The sequence below is a fragment of the Puma concolor genome, chromosome D1 (assembly GCF_028749965.1).
Source record: "Puma concolor isolate L17-30 chromosome D1, mPumCon1.1.hap2, whole genome shotgun sequence".
Lineage (NCBI taxonomy): Eukaryota > Metazoa > Chordata > Mammalia > Carnivora > Felidae > Puma > Puma concolor.
The window spans coordinates 55769554-55789903 of record NC_141676.1 but is presented as its reverse complement, the minus strand read 5'-3'; the positions used below and the strand labels follow the sequence as shown (position 1 = coordinate 55789903).

The following is a 20350-nucleotide window of genomic DNA, read 5'->3' as shown; positions in this document are numbered from 1 at the left end:
ATGTATACTGGCCAGATGGGCTCAACAATACCTTACTCTCTCAAGGCTGTGTCCATGGAACAGCTCTCACCGTGGGAATAGTGGGTAGAATGTATATTCCAGGGACAGGGGAAGGTGTGAGGAACCTCCAATTGCCCCAGTCTGGCTCACAGTTTAACTGGTGGCCACATATTCCCAATGGCCCACCCCAACAATTGCCCAAGCCTAAAGGAAGAAGACAAGGTTCTAGGGTGGGGTTGGAGATTTAAGACTGAACAATGCCCCGCTTCAGCAGTCGGAGGGCCCCATCCCGGATCTGCTTGGTCTTCATGCCATAGATGATGGGGTTGAGCATGGGTGGTACAACAAGGTAGAGGTCAGCCAAGAGGATATGGATGTGCCGGGGCACATGCTGGCCAAAGCGCTGAGTGTAGAATGAGAAGAGCCCTGGTGTATAGAAGAGAAGGATGACACCCAAGTGGGAGCCACAAGTGCCAAAGGTCTTAGCTCTTGCCTCTTTGGAGGAGAGGCCTAACACAGCCCGGAGGATTAGTGTATAGGAGACAGTGATGCAGATGGAATCTGTGCCCACAACTAGCGTGGCAGCAGTAATGCCATAGATGTTGTTTGGCCGTGTACCCCCACAAGCCAGCTTTACCACAGCCATGTGCTCACAGTAGGAGTGGGCCACCACTCGGCTACAGTAGCTCAGCCTTGCCAATAAGCATGTGAGTGGGGTCATGAGGCCCAAGCCACGAAACACAGCAGCAGCTGCCAGCTTGCCCACAGCCTCTGGGGGCAACAATGACCCATAGTGCAGTGGCCGGCAGATGGCCAAGTAGCGGTCAAAGGACATTGCTAACAGGATACCAGATTCAACAGCTGAAAAGCCATGGATAAAGAACATCTGAGTAGCACAGGCCCCAAAGTCAATCTCAGTAGCATTTGTCCAAAAAAGTGCAAGGAGTTTGGGCACAGTAGAAGTGCAGAGCACCAGGTCAATGATGGACAGCATGCATAGGAACAGGTACATGGGCTGGTGCAGTGCAGGCTCTGATCGCACCACCAGCAGCACTGCCATGTTGCCAAGCACTGCCAGGGCATACATGGAGCAGAAGGGAAATGCAATCCAAAAGTGGGATGCCTCCAGGCCAGGAATTCCCATGAGCAGAAAAGAGTTTGGGTTCTGATGGCTGTGGTTTGTGAAATGCATGGTCAGGTCCAGGTAGGGTAGGTATAGAAGACCTTACTGCCCTGCTCTGAACCCTAGGAAGCTCTGACAGATGAAGCCATTGGGATTCATTCTTATTCTGTGGCTGAAACTGAAAGGATAGCAGAAGAAATTTGAGTTAGATCTCATAAAAAACATCCAGGATAAGAAGGTTGTATAGCATTGGGAAGTGATGCATGGCAGGAGGTGAATTTATCATTACCAGGGATCAGAGGAGCCTTTCCACTTAAGTCTGATTCAACAATGTCTAGGCTAGGCTGTAGGGTGAGTGACATGGTTGTAGAACTCACTCTTGTTACTTATCCTCACCATGGAGAATCTTCTATGCCTGTGAACCCAATTCTGCCTTGTACTCTTATTTTCTTCTGATCTGCCTATGTGACAATAAAATAATATAAAAATCAGAGGTCAGGCACATTTGATTTGTGGTTACTTTTCAAGATGGGAAGATCAAGACTGAGAGATAAGAGAAAGCAGAGTGGGGGGGGTGTTGTTGGATGGGTTTTTTCAAGCCACTGAGCCCATGGTTATTCACAGATGAGGCTCAGAACAACAAACACACGGTGAAAGGCTGAGTCTCATGTAGTCTGCTAAAGCCGTAACATTGCCTGGCTTATGTTAGTACTAGAATCCTGTGCTTGTCATAGGTTTCTGTGTGAAACAGGTGAGATCATGCAGAATTGGTCAGTGGTAGATGTCAAGTTAATTTGGCCATAATAGGTGATCTGATAAAGTTACTGAGGAATGAAAACACAGTCTTATAAAAAAATCAAAGGTACATGAAGAGGGTATGAGAAGTAAATTTTAATCACTGGGAACACAATTGTTAACTGTAAGCAAATATGGAGACCAGCTTGGTCAGATTATGGCATGGAGCTTCTACACGTGTCCACCCCATCTCTTTGCCTATTACCCACACTTTCTATATTCCCTGATCTTCCCTTACCTAAAAGTACCTTCTCACTATTCTCTGATCCACTAGCCAGCCAGTAATTGAGAGTTTGAGAAAGAATTTGATTAAAAAGTCAGGAAGGGGATAGTAGAGGGAGAGAAGAGGATGAAAAGGAAAGTTGAGAACAAGACACAGGAATAAACACAGGAGATATTCGGGAGGGAACAGTACCTTTCTCACACTGGTTTCTAATATGATGGGATGTGACTGTGTTCTGGCTGTTAGTGGGAACAGAGAAGGTGGAGCTGCTTGAGCCCTCTGGAGATAAGTCCATCCATATCCCTAACCTTAAGCTGCAGTACTCCTTGCAATCCCTTTCATCAGCTATCCATACCCAGAAAGAAAGAGGCAAGAAGGCAAAGGATAAGGTCTTCTCATGTGGTCTGGGGGAAGGAACCCTGGACCAGGATGCCATCTCAGTGCCCAATGTGGCTGTTACTGTGATATGGAGACAAACATCTTGTCCCTTTATGTCTTATCATCCCTTCTTCCATGCATTTAAAATTTTCCTTCTGTGCTATTTCCCTTCCTGAGTTTCTACCAGAGAGCTTGGGACCAAGAATACTCAGATGGTATTTCAGTTTTGGTGGTAGATGAAGGGTCAGGGACAGAGAGAAATCTGGGTGGGGGGTGGGGAGTCCTTGTAAAATGGTATATGTAAAGCTGTTCCATTCTGAGCACACCATGTATTTAGTTCAGCATGTGACTCTGTCTGTATATGTTGCTGTATAAAATGCATGAACAAGGCTGTACTCAGACATGGTACGTACATTTAGATAAGACATTGTTTTTAGAGTGTCCATACTTCAATGCCCTTTCTTTGGTGTGGAGAAAATTGAGAGCTGAATAATCTAGACATAAATGGGAAAGACTTGCTTTCTTCACTTTTTCCCCCCACCTTTTCTTCCAGTCTTTTAATAATTGAATCAAGTTTCCTCAGCCTCTGAGCTGCCTCTCAAAGAATGTTTACTCTATCCTTGTAGTTACACAGCACAATGACTGCATGCCCCCCTTGCCTCGGCCCCATTTGCACAGATAGGGAAAATGAAGTTGGAAAAACATGTGGAGCACAGTATGCCAAGATTCTAGGAGAGATCAAGGTGAAGGCCTTGGGGTCATCACTTCCTGTCCTTCTCACTAATATTTGAGTTAGAGCTCATGAAAAATGTCCAGGAACAAAGCTGTCTCATGAAGAAAGGAACACACTATTCATCACTGAAAGTGCTTATGAGCATCTGGAAGCCACCTGCCCAGGATTCAACTTTTGTTAGTGGAAGAGTAAGAGCAGCCCTTTTCAAATCTCAGCTCTGCTAACTCACCAGCTATGTGATCACAGTCAAGTCACCTAACCTCTTGTCAACCTGCTTCAGATTCTGTGACCTGGAGAGTTCATTCCTACTTCAGAGGCTACTGTGAGGAATCCTTATGGGAGACATTCATCTGAAGAGCACTACATGGCATATAGCAATGGTAAAGAAGTGTGATTCATTTGTAAGTCCTTTTTATCTGAAGTGGAGACTACCTCAGTGAGAAAATTATCTTAGTGTTCTCCAGGTCTTTGGCCTGTTTGTAGTGTGCTTATTGTAGGGTGACATACAGAGATAGACTTACCAGGCCTGGGACAGGGAGTGGTAGTAAAGTCTCAGGTCCTGCAGGGATTAGAGAGTGTGGAGCAAAAAGGCTGGAATATTTATCCTGTTATTAAGGCCCTAACTGAGATTAAAAATTCCCTGGGGATAAAGGCACTAAAAACACCTCTGGGATGCTGGAAAGAGGCAGAAAATTGAAGCTAGGATATTTGGGTCTTTCCTTACCCTACCCAACCAAAAGAGTAGGATAATGGAGAAAATTTACACTGAGAGTTCAGAGTAGATAGGAAGGGAGTAGGCATACAGACCCCTGCACACAAATAATCCTAAAGGCTTTCTGGCATAGGAATTCTGTTTAGAAAATTTGCTGATTTTGCTTTTTCTCTTGGCCCCTTCCACATGTCCCAAATATTTGCTTCTCAATGCTTTTTAGCTTCTCTGAATGTTAGTTTTTCATCTGTAAAAGGGGTAGGCAATGAATGAGATGGTATATGGAAGGCATTTATCATTTTGCCTGGTCTATGCCAAGCACCTGGTAAAAATTTTAATTTTATTATTTTATCTAATTCAATGATCATTGACCGAGCATCTACCATATGCAAAGAACTATGCTAGATGTTAGAGCAGAGAGTTGAAGGATCACACCCTTGTTCACAGTCCAGTTTGGGATAGGCAGACATAAAAGATTATAGTTCAACAAGAGATATATAGATATAAAAAAGACACAAGTTCATTTAGCAGAAAGGGGGTTAGTGCTGTACAACTTAGTCAAAGATTCAGAAATAGAAAGTGGACTTAGAGGAAGGTGCACATGAAGGAGAGAAAAAAAAGCATGTGTAAAAATATGGCAGACAAGAGATAATGGGCATTTTCTGGCAGTCAGTGCAGCCTAGTTCAAAGTTTAGTTAAAAAAATTTTTAGGGGTGCCTAGGTGGCTTAGTTGGTAAAATGGCCAATTCTTGATTTCAGCTCAGGTCATGATCTCACTATCATGCCTTATGTTGGGCTCTGCACTGACAGCATGGACCCTGCTTGGAATTCTTTTTCCCCCTCTCTCTACCCCTCTCCCCTGCTCACACATGCTCACTCTCAAGATGAGTAAACTTAAAAAAAGTACATTTGATTATAGTTGACACACAATGTTACATTAGTTTCAGGTGTACAGTGATTCAACTCTATATATTATGCTATGCTCACAAGTGTAGCTATCATCTGTCACCATGCAACACTATTACAATATCATTGACTATATATCCTATGCTCTACTTTATTCCTTTGTCTTACTCATTTTATAATGGGAAGCCTGAATCTCCCACTCCCCTGCACCCATTTTGCCCATCCCAACAGAGCAGAGAGCCTAGAAATAAACTCATGTTTATATGGTCATTTAATCCATAAAGACTATATGGAATGCGGAAAAGACAGTCTCTTCAGTAAATGGTGTTGGAAAAACTCGACAGCTACATGCAAAAGAATGAAATTAGATCACTTTCTAACACCAGACCAAAAAAATCAAAATGGACTAAACATTTAAAGTGACACCTGAAACTATAAAAATCCTAGAAGAGAACACAGGCAGAAATTACTTCTTATTCTTTAAGTCAATAGAAATTCCTACTGGTCATAGATATATTTTTATAGGTGTGTCTCCTAAGCAAGGGAAACAAAAGAAAAATAAAATATTGAGACTACATCAAAATAAAAATCTTTTGTACAGCAAAAGAAATCATCATCAAAACAAAAAGGCAACCTACTGAATAGAAAATAAGTGGTTAGTATTCAAAATATACAAAGAACTTATATGACACACAAAAAATTGAATTAAAAATGGGCAGAAGACCTGAGTAGGCACTTTTTTAAAGAAATACAGATGGTCAGACACATGGAAAGATGCTCACAATCACTCATCAGAGTAATGCAAATCAGAGATACTCTGAGCCATAGTAAGTGTCCTTTCTCTCCTCTCATCCATACACCATCTTATCAAATGCCGTCTGTGTGATATGGTCACTTTAAATCTTGTTGGTATGACCTTAGTCAAGTAACAGCTCTTAGCCTCTTGTTCCCCGTCTGTAAAAATGGGGAGAGCTATCATATTACACGGAAGATGCTTAATACGGTTTATGTGACATGGTAACAACAATCTGTTGAGGATTTGCTATCATTAAATTATTATCTTTCAGTCATCTTCCTACTCAATAGGCTTTGTGAAGGCAGAGACCAGGGTGAATTAAGCTCTTTGATAGTACTTAAAAGAAGATCATAATGGTGTTAGGTATAGGGAGAATGTTGTTGTATGAGCAGATAGTATTCTAGTTAAATGTAGGCTAGGCAGACAGACATGAAGCTTGATTTCAGGCAATAAGGCAACAAACCTATTGAGGACTCAATATTTATCTGACAGGGTCTTAGAGATACAAAAAATTGAAAAGATACCTGCAAATGCAAATCAAAACTATAAAAGATATCACCTCAAGCCTGTCAGAATGGCTAAAAATCCACACACAAGGAACAACAGGTGTTGGTGAGGATGTGGAGAAAAAAGAACTCTCTTGTTCCATTGGAAGGAATGCAAACTAATGCAGCCACAGTGGAAAACAGTATGGAGGTTTCTCAAAAAGTTAAAGATAGAACTACCTTATGATCCAGCAATTGCACTACTGGGTATTTACCTATAGAAGAACACTAATTCAAGGGGGTACACGCACTCTATTTATAGCATCATTACAATATATATGGAAGCAGCCCAAGTGTCTGATTGATGGATAAAGATGTGAGATTATATATATATGTGGCAAGATTTCATTTTTATGGCTGAACAACATTTTAGTGTGGAGATTATATATATATATTATATTATATATATGTTATATGCTGTTTGTGTGATAGGGTCACTTTAAATCTTGTTGGTGTGACCTTAGTCAAGTTACAGCTCTTGGCCTCTTGTTCCCCATCTGTAAAAATGGGGATATATATATCATCACACACACACACACACACACACACACACACACACACACACAAATGTTATTCAGCCATAAAAAATGAATTCTTGCCATTTGCAACAATATGGAAGGAGCTAGATAGTATAATGCTAAGCAAAATAAGTCAGAGAAAGACAAATACCATATTATTTCACTCATATGTGGTATTCAAGAAATAAGATGAGCAAAGGGAAAAAAATGAGAAAGACAAACTAAGAAACAGACTCTTAACTACAGAGAACTGATGGTTACCAGAGGGGGGAGGTGGGTGGAATGATGGGTGAAGTAGATGATGGAGTTTAAGGAGTACATTTATCATGATGACCACTGGGTGATGCATAGAATTGTTGAATAATTATATTGTACACCTGAAATATAATACTGTATATTAACTGGAATTAAAGTAAAAACTTTTTAAAAAGGGGTAAAAAATAAAATAACTGGAAAAAAGAAAGTGATAAACCTGGGAAAATTTATGGTGATAGAACATAGGATGGTTAGGAGGGTTATATGAAGTAAATATGTGAAATTCTTAAATATTTTCTTGTAAATACAAGTGTTTACTCCAAAAAAAAAAAAATGTGAAAAGAAGGTGGTTCCCAGGAAGCAAGCTATCTTATTTTTGAATTCTATACCAAAGAAGAGAAACAGCAGGTGTTTACCACAGTGTTTTATATAAAATTTGATTTGAGAGATTCTAGTATTTTAAGAAGTATGATAATACTGATCTAAGATAATTCTATTACATGACTTGTCCTTTAATCCTATTTTAAGTTTTAATTATATGAATGATTTACAAATACATTCTTTTATAGGAAACAAACACAGAGAGAGAGAGACAGAGAGAGAGAGAGAGAGAGAGAGACAGAGAGACAGAAAAGATTCCTGTTTTAAGGAGCTTTAAATGCAGATGGTGAAGATGGTGAAGGGAAGAGCTAGTGGGAGATGGCATGGCCCAGGTGATAGAAAGGAAGGTGCAGACTTTGTTCTCTGAGCATAGATTCCCTGGGTAGCTCACAGGATATTCATACTTCAAGAATTCAGTTTCAGGGATTCTAAGGTTTGGCCATTCCCCCATTTAGTTCTTCCAGAGACACATCTGATTCTAATAGAGGGAATAAGTGGCAATAGCAGATAAATGAGAGGACTCTTAAATTTTCTGCCAGCACTACAGTGCTCAGAGCCAAGCCAAGGATCTCCATTTTTTTTTTTTTTTTTTTTTTTTTTTTTTACTTTTTGAAACTTTTTATTTTGAGGTAACTTTATGTTCATGTGTAGTCATAGGAAATAATACAGAGAGATCCATATATCCTTCCCGTTTCCCCCAATGGTAACATCTTGCATAACTATAATATAATATCATAACCAGAAAATTGACATTGATCATTAGCCTTATTTAGATTCATCAGTCTTAAAAGGATTCATTTGTTTGTATGTGTATGTGTTTATATTTAGTTTTATTCACTTATTACATGTGTAGATTTGTGTGACCACCATCACACTCAAGATACAGGATAATTCCATCATAAGAATCCCTAGTGCTATTAAATTTTAATGGAGAATGTACTCAAAAGATTTATTCACCAATTTGAGTAACTTCTCTGAGGCTATGTTGTATTTAATATAGTTTTGAAAGACACTAAATTACTAAAAAGACAGAAGAAGTTAACCACATTAATTCCAAGGAGTTCTCTGGGAATACAAACACTGAAATACCATTACTGCTTTAGAAAGGAGAAATTGGGGGCACCTGAGTGGGCTCAGTCCATTGAGCCTCTGACTCTTGATTCTGGCCCAGGTCATGATCCCAGGGTTGTGGAATGGAGCCCTGTGTCAGGCTCTGTGGTACTGTGTGGAGCCTGCTTGAGACTTTTTTTTTTTCTCCTCTCTCATTCTCTCCCTCTACCTCCTCCTCCCCACTCGCTCCCTTTCTCTCTTAAAAAAAAAAAAAAAACAAAAAAAAAACCCAAAGAAACAAAACAAACAAACAAACAAACAAAAACAAGGAGAAATTGCTGAGTGGAAAAAGATCTTAATGGTATCTGGAGCAAAAATAAGGCGGGGCTTTATTTTTTTTTTTTTTTTTTTTTTTTTTTTTTTATATATGAAGTTTATTGTCAAATTGGTTTCCATACAACACCCAGTGCTCATCCCAAAAGGTGCCCTCCTCAGTACCCATCACCCACCCTCTCCTCCCTCCCACCCCCCATCAACCCTTAGTTTGTTCTCAGTTCTCAACAGTCTCTTATGCTTAGGCGGGGCTTTAAAGACACAGGTTATTAGGTCTTTTACACAGGTTTAACAAAAGAAGTTAAAAATCACAGCCTGATTCTTTTGTTTAAAACAGAAAAGCAAAGTCAACAAGAAAAAAAAATCATTACTGGTCTGCACTCTGTGAACAGAGCTTTCTCCCCCTGGGAAAACAAAAAATTATTTGCTCCTGTATGAAATTTAGGACCACTTACCAAAATGGCTAGCTTAGCAGAGGCTGCTGCTTAGCTTAGAGCTCAATTGTACAATTCACTTGAAGCTCAGTGTGAACTTTCTTCATAGACAATAGACATTTGTGTTCACACATTTGAAAATGAACTTACACAAACATGTGCAATTTATACAGTTTGTTAAAAGCATAAAACACTGACAGTTTTAAACTAATGGGTTTGGGGCTACACTCAAAATAAAGGTTTGTGTTCTTTGTTGCTACCCTTTATCTCTAGGGTAATGAAGACCGTCTATTAAGTGAAATTGTTAATAGCCAAAAATTATGAGAGGTCAATCATAAAAGCTGCATGCGGGATATTTTTCCTTCTTTTATCCTTTTGGAATTAAAGATATTCCTCTTGTTTGGAGGAGAATGATGGTTTAGTTATAATTAAAATTCTGTTCTTTTTACTATATGGTGGAAAAGACTGACATACTACTAATCAAGCTACTTTTAGACTTATCTCCTTATTGAAGGGATCTCCATTATCTTGATGGAGCTCATGGATAGGCATGGTTATTCACTGTTAACTTGGGATACCATTGGGTGGATCTTTATTCAACTAATGAGATTTATTTTACAGAATATTATAAAGCTTCTATTATGTGTCAACATTTCTCTAAGTACTAGGAATGTAGTGGTGAACGAAGAAGACAAAGTCCTTGTTCTGATAGAACTTCTAAGCTAGTAAGGGAGACTTTTATTAAAACGGTCAACATGTAACAAATAGGCATTGAAAAGTGCCAATTAAAATAAAACAGGAAGATAGAAAGTGACAAGGAGCATAGTTTTAGAGTAGTCATGGTAGAATTTTCTGAAGTGACATTTGAGTAGGGATCTTGAGAACATCAGTGAGCAAGGCATGCAGCTGTAAGAAGGACAGTGCTCCAGGAAGAACAGCAGATGGACACACTTTGAGGTCTGAAATGTGGTGAATTTGAGGGATAACACCAGGCCCCTTGGTTGAGTGGAGTGACTAAGAAGAAAGAAGATGCATTTGAGAGGTAGCCAAGGTCCAGGTAATAAAAGGACTTGTAAGCCATGGTGAAAACTGGAATTTGTGTAAAGTGTGGTAGAAATCTATTTGAAGATTTAGAACAGGATTCTGTTATGCTGTGACTTACGTTTTAATTTTTTTTTTCAACGTTTATTTATTTTTGGGACAGAGAGAGACAGAGCATGAACGGGGGAGGGGCAGAGAGAGAGGGAGGCACAGAATCGGAAACAGGCTCCAGGCTCTGAGCCATCAGCCCAGAGCCCGATGCGGGGCTCAAACTCACGGACCGCGAGATCGTGACCTGGCTGAAGTCGGAAGCTTAACCGACTGCGCCACCCAGGCGCCCCTGTGACTTACGTTTTAAAAGGTCTACACTGGGGTGGCTATGTGACTCAGTCAGTTGAACATCTGACTCTTGATTTCGGCTCAGTTCATAATCCCAGGGTTGTGGGATCGAGCCCTGTGTTGGGCTCCACGCTGAGCCTGCTTAAGATTCTTTGTCTCCCTCCCTCTGCTCCTCTCCCTGACTCGTGCTCTCTAAAATAAAAAAAAAAAAATAAAAATAAAAGGTCTATATTGGATTCTACATAAGGGAAATAAGGATGAAAGAGGAAAACTAGTTCAAAAATTATTGTTATAGCCAAAGAATGAAATGATGGTGATTTAACCAGGGTAGAAGCAGCAGAGTCAATGAAATGTGATTACACTTGGGACATGCTTTGAAGATGCAGCAAATAGAATTTGTTGATTGAGTCACTGAATGCAGGGTTATGAGGATATGATGGGCTTTAGGTTGGAGACTTCTAGCCTTCCAATTGGATGGATGGATGGATGGATGGAAGGGCTTCAGTACAATGGGAAACACTGAGATTAAAGTATGTTTAAAGAGTAGAGGTAGAAAGGAATCAGAATTCTGTTTTAAATATGTAAGCTTGGAAATATATGTTAGACCTTCAAGGATAGCTGTCAGGTAATCACGTTATATTTACCAAATTTGAAGTCCAGGGGAACTATCTGAATTAGAGATGTACATTTGGGAGGCATGAAAGAACAGTTAGAGGCATGAGAAATGATAAAAATCACCTAAGGAATGAGTAGAGAGAAGAGACCTCAAAATCAGAAGCTGGGAAAAGAGGAACTAGACAGTAAAAGATACTCAGAAAGTGACACAATGAAGTAGGAAGAAAACCTTCAGAGTGTTTAGGAAATCAGGAAGTAGAGAGTGCACATCTCTGCCAAATGCTACCAGAGTGTTGAATAACATAGGGTTTAAGAATTGATTACTGATAGTTAACAATACTGTATCATATACTTGAAATTTGCTAAGATAGTAGATCTTAAGTGTTTTTACCATAAAAATGATAACGATGTTACTAGATTGTGAGGATTTTACAGTGTAGATGTATATCAAAACATCAAGTTGTGACACCCTAAACATACAATTTTTGTCAAATATACCTCAATAAAGATGGAAAATTGATTATTGGTGTTTTCAATAAATGATGCTGGAAATTCTAGACACCTACATGCAAAAGAATAAAGTTGAACTCCCACCTTATATCTTATTCAAAAATTAACTCAAGTGGATCAAAAACCTAAACAGAAGCTGTAAAATTATAAACTTCTAGAAGAAAACATGGGTAAAAAGCTTCATGACATTGGATTTGGCAATGATTTCTTGAATAGGACACCTAAAATACAGGTAAGAAAAATAAATTGAACTTCATGAAAATGAAAATTTTTTGTTCAAAGGACACTACCAAGAGAGTGAAAAGAGAGCCTACAGAGTGGGAGAAAGTATTTGGAAGTCATATATAAGTGATTAATATCTAGAATAAAGAATTCCTACAATGCAACAAAAAAAATGCAATTCAAAATGGGCAAAGGACTTGGATAGACACTTCTACAAAAAAGATATACAAATGGTCAATTAGCCATTGAGCTAATTATACAAATGGCCAATTAGCAGGGCACCTGGGTAGTTCAGTCAGTGAAGCGTCCAACTTTGGCTCAGGTCACGATCTCACGGCTGGTGGGTTTGAGCCCCACATCAGGCTCTGTGCTGACAGCTTAGAGCCTGGACCCTGCTTTGGATTCTGTATCTCCTTCTCTTTCTCTGCCCCTTCCCCGCTCACACTCCGTCTCTTAAAAATAAACAAACATTAAAAAAACAAAAACAAATGGCCAATTAGCTAAAGAAAAGATGCTCAACATCACTAATCATTAGGGAAAAGCAAACAAAAACACCAAGAGCTACCATTTCATATCCATTAGGATGGCTATTATAAAAAAAACCCAGACAATACTAAGTGTTAATGAGGTGTTTAAACAGGAAGTTTGTACCTTTTTGTTGGGAATGCAAAATGGTACAGCTGGTGTGGAAAATGGCATGGCAATTTCTCAAAAAATTAAACATAAAATTATGATCGTTCCCTAATTCAACCTGGGCATATCCTTCCCTGACTGCTCCCAGTATCAGCTTGTGAACCTCAAGTCAGGTTCACCAACTCTACATAGTCCATCTCCTCAGCCTAACTCAGACTTAATATAAACCCTGTTGTAGAAGGCTCACCTCAACCCAATGTGTTCTGGAGACTCTAGGTGGAGGGGTGAGTGCTTGTTCCTGAAGGATAAGGCTTAGGACATCTAATACAAAATCTGGATGTTTCTGTGGGATGAGAGGGGAAGCCAGAAGTATACAGTGTCAGTAGGAATTGTTGGGATGTTTCATGGAGAATTCAGGTTAAATGACAGGAGTCCCTGTGAAAATCAACTTCCCCTCTCAGGACTATGGCAAAAAGCAGATGCTGAGACTAGTCATGGAGGAAAATATCCCTTTTGGTATTGTTATTAATGGTTGATAGTTATTGAGTAATAACATGGATTATTACAGCTCAGTGATCTCATTGGATTCTTCCCAAATGGTGAGAGATGGGCAGGGTTAGGATTATTGTCCCCATAGAATAGTAAGGAAACAATCCAAGAAACAGAGAGGTTAAGTGCCTCATCAAAGTCACAAACTGGGATTTAAACCTAATCTCCCATTCATAACCTCAACTCACAGCTCTGTCCACAAAATGAAACAAAACATCAAGACTCCAAACCAAATAAACAGGTAACGTTGACCTAGTTATAACTGAACCCCACCTTTCTAAATCACGATCCAAAGCACACAGCAGGCATCTATTTGCATATTCTGAGGAGGCTTTATTTCTCAGCAGGCACTGCAGGGAAGGAAGGCACTGCAGGGAAGAGAGGGTGGAGAGAGGCACAATAATTGTCAAAACCAGACTACACTCTGCCTCAAGGGAGGCACTGAGTGCCAGAGAATGGTGAGGGAGTAGGATCTGTAGGAAGCCAGGGGCAGGAATCCCAGAAGACCGGGAACTGGGACAGAGGTCTCTAAAGTCACCTCCAGAGAAGACACCAGGCCCATCATGGGTCGTTTTTAGGATGTTCCTCAGGGATCAGACCTGCTCTTTCTTTCTCTTTTGGGACAAGAGTAGCTTATTATGAGAATATAGCCAGACCTCTCCTTTCCAACGGTCTTTTCCAGCCTTCTCTCTCAAGGAAAACTGCATCAGTTTTTTTTTTTTAAAATATGAAATTTATTGTCAAATTGGCATCAGCTTTTCCTGAAGTCTACAGAAAATGAATTGAGCCTCATGCTGAGGGGTGAGAGCACATAGGGCCCATGGTGGTAGGAAAGACCAAGCATATAAGGGAGGTGGCACAAGTGGGATGAGGGGCAAGCAGACCAGGGAGGCAAGCTTCTGCTCAGTCATCTGGCTACTAGAGGGCTGGAACAGGGTACCTGGGGGTCATAGGTCAAGGAAAGAGGCCATGTGAGCTGGGCTAGCAGAGAAAACTAGAATAACCAGGATAATAGCAGAAATCAGACTGAAAATAGTAATGACTAGAGGGAATACCCAAAGGCTGAGTAGAGAACCTCTAGAAGGAGTTGTTTAATGTTTGAAGGGAATAGGCTAGGTGTGTGTGTGTGTGTGTGTGTGTGTGTGTGTGTGTGTGTGTGTAGGTGGGGAGCCATGGAGTTCATAGGGCAGAGCTCATTTCTCAATGCCTCTCATGCTCAAACAGTTTATCCTTATCTCAGGAATTGTCTGACCTCCTGATTCTTGTCTTTTAGCCTTCTCATCCAATGTTTGCCTATCTAACAGAGGACCTGCTTTCTATTCTCATCAAGACTTTATCTCCTATAAGCTTCAGATCCTCTTTTGCCAGCATTAGAAGAAATCTTTTTCTGCCTCCCAGGCCTGGGCTCCTGTATTGTGTATTACTGACCACCTCAAGAAAGCCTTAACTAACCAACCCAGACCAGGTTAGTTAATCTCTCATTAGTGCTACCTTCTTTCCTCCTACTTCATATTCTGGCCTCAACACAGTCCTGGCTGCTGTAATAGTCCTGGGACAAAAGGAAAAATCTGAAATAAGGATATCGAAGGGACAGGCCAGTTATACTTATTAAAGGTTTTAGCAATGGGGTGCCTGGGTGGTTCAATCAGTTAGGCATCTGACTCTTGGTTTCTTCTCAGGTCATGATCTCGAGGTTTGTGAGATTGAGCTCTGCATTGGGCTCTGTGCTGACAGTGTGGAGCCTGCCTGGGATTCTCTTTCCCCCTCTCCCCGTCTCATGCACACTTTTTCTCAAAATGAATAAACATTTAAAAAAAAAAAAAAAGAAAGGTTTTAGCAACAACTAGCTATATCTTTGCAGCATGGTCCTGTAAATGGAATCTTGGCACAGGAGTCAGAAGTTATGAAATTTAGTCCTAGCTCTGCTACTGACTTCCTCTGTGATCACCTGGGGACTCAGATTCTCAATTCTATCACTTGAAAGTCCTCTCAGGTTAAAGGTGTAGTCTATCAAATAGTTTATAGCACTGACTGAATACTCTAGGTATGGAGCCACACACACTTTTGGGGGAGACAAAGAAATAAGTGAAACAGGCTTCCTTTTGTTATTTGCTGATGTCTTGACTCTGAAAACAGGAAGCATAGGACAATGACATGTACAGACTGGACCAAACACTCATGCCAAGCAGGTTAAGGGTGCTGGGGCAGAAGGAGACTGGATAAGCAGAGTAGGATTGTGAACAGAATTAGAGGTATATTTCAGTTAAACCTGGAAAGAGGGAAAGTTGATGGATTATTAGGCATTTTAAACAGAATACGCTATCTGTGAGGTTGAGGTGTGTGGGAAAATAAACTGGAAGACCAGAGACAGGTGGCAAGAACACACAGGAAGAGAGACAGGGGCGCTCAGGGAAGGGAGAAACCTATTTGAAATTGGAGAAGTACATTAACTTAGGGCACAGGTGACAACATGCATAGGAGGATATTCAACTATTCAAGAAATATTTAGCAAGTCCCTCTATAGGTTCCATAAAGACAGTGGCAGTAAATCTAAAAAAGCACAGCCCTGTTTTGTCATGGGGCTTCCACACTGCCCATTCCAATGCTATCTTAGAGAAAATGCAGATACACATTAGATTTGGAGAAGTTTCTAATAAGAGGATTTTTGATGATCTAGTTAACCAAAATTGATGGAAGATTTCATAGAATTTCCATCTGTAGATGTGCTTAAAATCAGGGGCTACTTAGTAAACTTCAATTTGGATTAGATGGTAGTATATTATCCACCAAAGGAGTGGAGAAAGTTTCTTTAGGGAGTCATTCATATACTTATTTAAAAAGCACTTATTTAGGGGTATCTGGGTGGCTCAGTTGATTAAGAACCTGACTCTTGGTTTTGGCTCCTGTCATGGTCTCATGGTTCAGGGCATTTAGACCTGCATCAGACTCCACACTGAAAGTGTAGAGTCTGCTTGGGATTCTCTCTCCCCCTCTCTCCCCGCCTCCCCTGCTTGTGTGTGCATGTGCTGTCTCTCAAAATAAGTAAAATTTTTAAAAGCAAAGCACTTATTGAGCATCAATGTTCAGTAGAGTGTGAATATAGAAATAAGTCAGAGCTCTTGTATTAAAAGTACTCAGTCTGGTGAGTGGATAGTGCATGTGTACTGGCAACACAGATTATGCTCTCCTTGTGTTATTTAATTCAGTGCATTAATGAGCCCTCATTGAAAACACTGAGAAAATCTGCCTGGAGGAATCTGAAGACTTCACCAAGAAGGTGGCAGGATCTTGGCCAGGTATAAAAATGGGCAGAGGAAACATTCCAGATACATTGTATGAGCCACAAGCTAACTTTCAGGAAGTGACAGATAACCCACTGTAGCTGAATCTAGGATGAATGTTTAGGGGAATGGTAAGAAGAGAGGCTAATAATTTAGGCAGGAACAAGTTTGTAAGTGTATTAAGTAGGTTGTAAGTCTTTTTTTGTTTTTTTGTTTTTGTAGCAATGAGGTCACATAAGTGGTTTTCAGTAGGGATAGAACATGTGGTCTGTTGCGTTGTAGTGGTAGATTGAGTAGGGGTGGAAAACTAAAGAGGAGGTTTTTTATTCAAATATAATTAACAGTGTTATATTAGTTTCAGGTGTTACAATATAATGTTTCAACAATTCTGTGTATTACTCAGTGCTCATCGTGATTAAGTGTATTCTTTAATCCCCACCACCTATTTCTCCCATCCTCCCACCCACCTCCCTTCTGGCAACCACCAGTTTGTTCTCTGCATTTAAGAGTCTTTTTTTTCTTCATTTTATTTCTTAAGTTCCACATAGGAGTGAAATCATATGGCATTTGTTTTTCTCTGACTTATTTCACTTAGCATTATACTTTCTAGGTCCATCCATGTTGTTGCAAATAGCAAGATCTAATTCTTTAAGGTTGAGAAACATTCCATATTGTGTGTGTATATACATACCACATCTTATCCATTCATAATGGGTGGACACTTGGTTTGTGTCCATGTTGTGGTTATTATAAACAATACTGTAATAAGATAGGGGTGAATATTTTTTAATGTTTATTTTTGAGGGAGGGAGGGAAGGAGGGAGGGAGAGAGAGAGAGAGAACGAACTTGAGTAGGGGAGGGGCAGAGAGAGAAGGAGACACAGAATCCAAAGCAGGCTCCAGGCTCTGACCTGTCAGCACAGAGCCCAACGTGGGGCTCAAGCCCAGGAACTGTGAGATCATGGTCTAAGCTGAAGTCAGACACTTAACTGACTGAGCCACCCAGGTGCCCTGGGGTGTCTATCTTTTTGAACTAGTATCTTCATTTTCTTTGGGTGAATACCCAGTAGTGGAATTACTGGGTCATATGGTAATTCTATTTTTAATTTTTTGAGGAACTTCCATACAGTTTTTGACAGTGGCTGTACCAATTTGCATTCCCAGCAATAGTGCACAAGGGTTTCTTTATCTCCACATCTTTGCCAACACTTGTTCTTTTTTTATTTTAGCTACTCTGACAGGTATAAAGTAAGATCCCATTGTGGTTTTTATTTGCATTTTTCCAGTGATAAGTGATGTTGAGCGTTTTTTCATGTGTCTGTTGGCCATCTGTATTTCCTCTTAGGAACAATGTTTATTCAGGTCCTCTGTCCATTTTTTAATCCAATTTTTTTTTGGTGTTGAATAAGTTCTTTATAGATATGAATCCCTTATTGGATATGTTATTTGCAAATATATTCTCCCATTCAGTAGGCTGCCCTTTTGTTTGGTTGATAGTTTCCTTCATTGTACAAAAGCCTTTTATTTTGGTATAGTCCCAATAGCTTAATTTTGCTCTTGTATTCCTTGCCAGAGGAGACAAGGTGTCACAAGATGTTTCTATGGCTGATGTCAAACAAATTATTGCTTGTGTTTTCTTCTAGGAATGTTATGTTTTCAGGTCTCATATTTAGGTTTTTAAATCCTTTTTGAATTTATTTTTATATATGGTGAAACAAGTAGTCTAGTTTTCCCAATACTGTTTGTTGAAGAGACTTTTACCCCATTGCATATTCTTGCCTCCTTTGTCATAAATTAATTGACCATAAATTGTGGGTTTATATTTGGAGTCTCTATTCTGTTCCATTGATCTATGTGTCTATTTTCGTGCCAGTACCATACTGTTTTGATTACTGAAGCTTTGTAGTGTATCTTGAAATCTAGGATAGTGATACCTCCACAGCCTTGTTCTTTTTCAAGACTCCTTTGGCTACTTGGGGTCATTTGTGGTTCCATACACATTTTAGGATTGTTTATTCTAGTTCTGTGTAAAATGATGTGGGTATTTGATAGAGATTTCATTGAATCTGTAGATTGCTTTGGATAGTATGGACATTTTAACAATGTTAGTTCTTCCATCCATGAGCATGGTATATCTTCCTTTTTGTGTCATCTTCAATTTATTTAAATGGGAGGTCTTTGTAATGACACAGGCAAGAGATGGAATTTGGGAAGACAAGAACTATGGAAAGGAGAAAAGCAGCATGGGAGACAATTTAGGGGCAGGATCAAGGGGTATCATTGACTGAGAAAGAACACCAGAAGCTTTGGCATCTGGTAGAAGGCTTTATGACTTGAGCATAATGAAGGTGGAAGGGGATAAAGCTGAATAGTGAGTAGAGACCAGGCTATACAGGGACTGGTAAGCCAGAGTTAAGCATGTGGATTTCATTCTCAGTGCAATGGTAATTCCATGAAGGTCTTGAGGCAAGGCCTGGAATAGTATAATTTGCATTTTTAAATGGATTTTTTGGCTACAGTATAGAAAGTGGAGCCTAGAGAGCCCAAGATTCAGACCACAGAGACCAGTTATGAGCCTTTTGTGGTCTAGATGAAAGATGGTGAATCAAATAAGAACGTTGTTAGGGAAAAGGAAAAGAGTAGGGAGTAAAATCCATTTTGCAGATTGATAGGATTTGCTAATGAACTGGATACTATGGAAGAGGGAAGGGATTAAATCAAGGATTATCCCTGGATTTCTGACCTTACTACAGGATGGATGGCCAGAATATGTGCTAAGATGGCAAGGCATAAGAAGGAAATTGTTTGTAGGGAGATAAGATTTTAATTTTGGCTGTATTGTTTAAGATTGTTATGGAACATCTAAATTGGAGAGGTCCAATAGGCAGTAGAATATACTCGTCTGAAACTCAGAGTAGAAGCTATACAATTGGCAATTCCCGGAACATAGATAGTAACAACAACAACAACAACAACAACAACAACAAAACTCACAAAAGACAAAAAACAAAAGAAAAAAGTGAGAGGAAAAAGGGAGGACCTAGAAAGGTAGCATGACAATAAAAGGGAAAATAAAAGCAGAGAGAAAAGGAAAGAGCGAGGGGAAAGAAGCAATAGCTAGGTCAGTATAAGGGAAGGAGTGGAGATGGAAGTTAGCTTGGAAAGGATTGGAAATTAAATGAGGTTGTAAATGGTGTAGAGATCAAATACAGTCAAGTTTTTATTCAAATTGTGCTGTGAAGGGGAATCGAGTTAAGGAGTTGTTAGATGGAAGAGATAAAGCTGAAGAATACAGGATGGTGTTGATGTTAATCAAGATCAACACTGTAGAAAGGGGGGCAGATTTGTGTGTAAGATAGTAATGACAAATAGCATGTGCAAAATGCTTCATAGTTTACAAGGTTTATTCTTATATGATTTCATCTTTCCTCACAATAACATGGTGAGATGATCATGGGAGGTATGGTTATTGTCTCCAGTTACAGGTCAAGAAGCTAAAACTTAAAAAATATCAGATTAATGTTAGTTTCTGCTAGTAAGTAGACTGATGGCACAATCATTACTTGAGCCTAAGTCTTTAGATTCTAAAACTTTTCCCTGTACCATGGTGATGAGTTAGAGTTTTATTTCTTTAACTTGAACACTCCAGATTTCAGCTGTCTGTGGAACAACCAGGTAGAGGCAGAAGAATATAGTGATTTGAGTCATTGGATTTGAAGGCAGGAAACGAGTTCTCAAAGTTTAATATTTGACATTTTTCAAACATATGATTGTCAGTAAGTAACTTAACCTTAACTTTCTCAATTAAAAAGAATGCCCATATTTACTGAGCACATCTTTAAATTCTAGATTTAGGCTAATGATTTTTATTTTTATTTTTAAATTAAAATTATTTTTAAGTTTTGAGACATAATTGACATAGAATTGTATTAGTCTGAGGTGTTCAACATAATGATTTGATATATGTTTATATTGCAAAAT

At 39.5% G+C, this 20350-nt stretch overlaps 1 protein-coding gene across 1 annotated transcript; it reads right to left on the bottom strand.

Moving 5' to 3' along the window:
• Nucleotides 1–244: 244 nt before the first annotated feature.
• LOC112865925 (olfactory receptor 52P1-like) lies at nt 245–1192 on the bottom strand. The gene has a single exon (XM_025928960.2). It carries the CDS (start codon nt 1190–1192, stop codon nt 245–247), a length of 948 nt encoding a protein of 315 aa, XP_025784745.2.
• Between the last annotated feature and the right edge of the window lie 19158 nt (nt 1193–20350).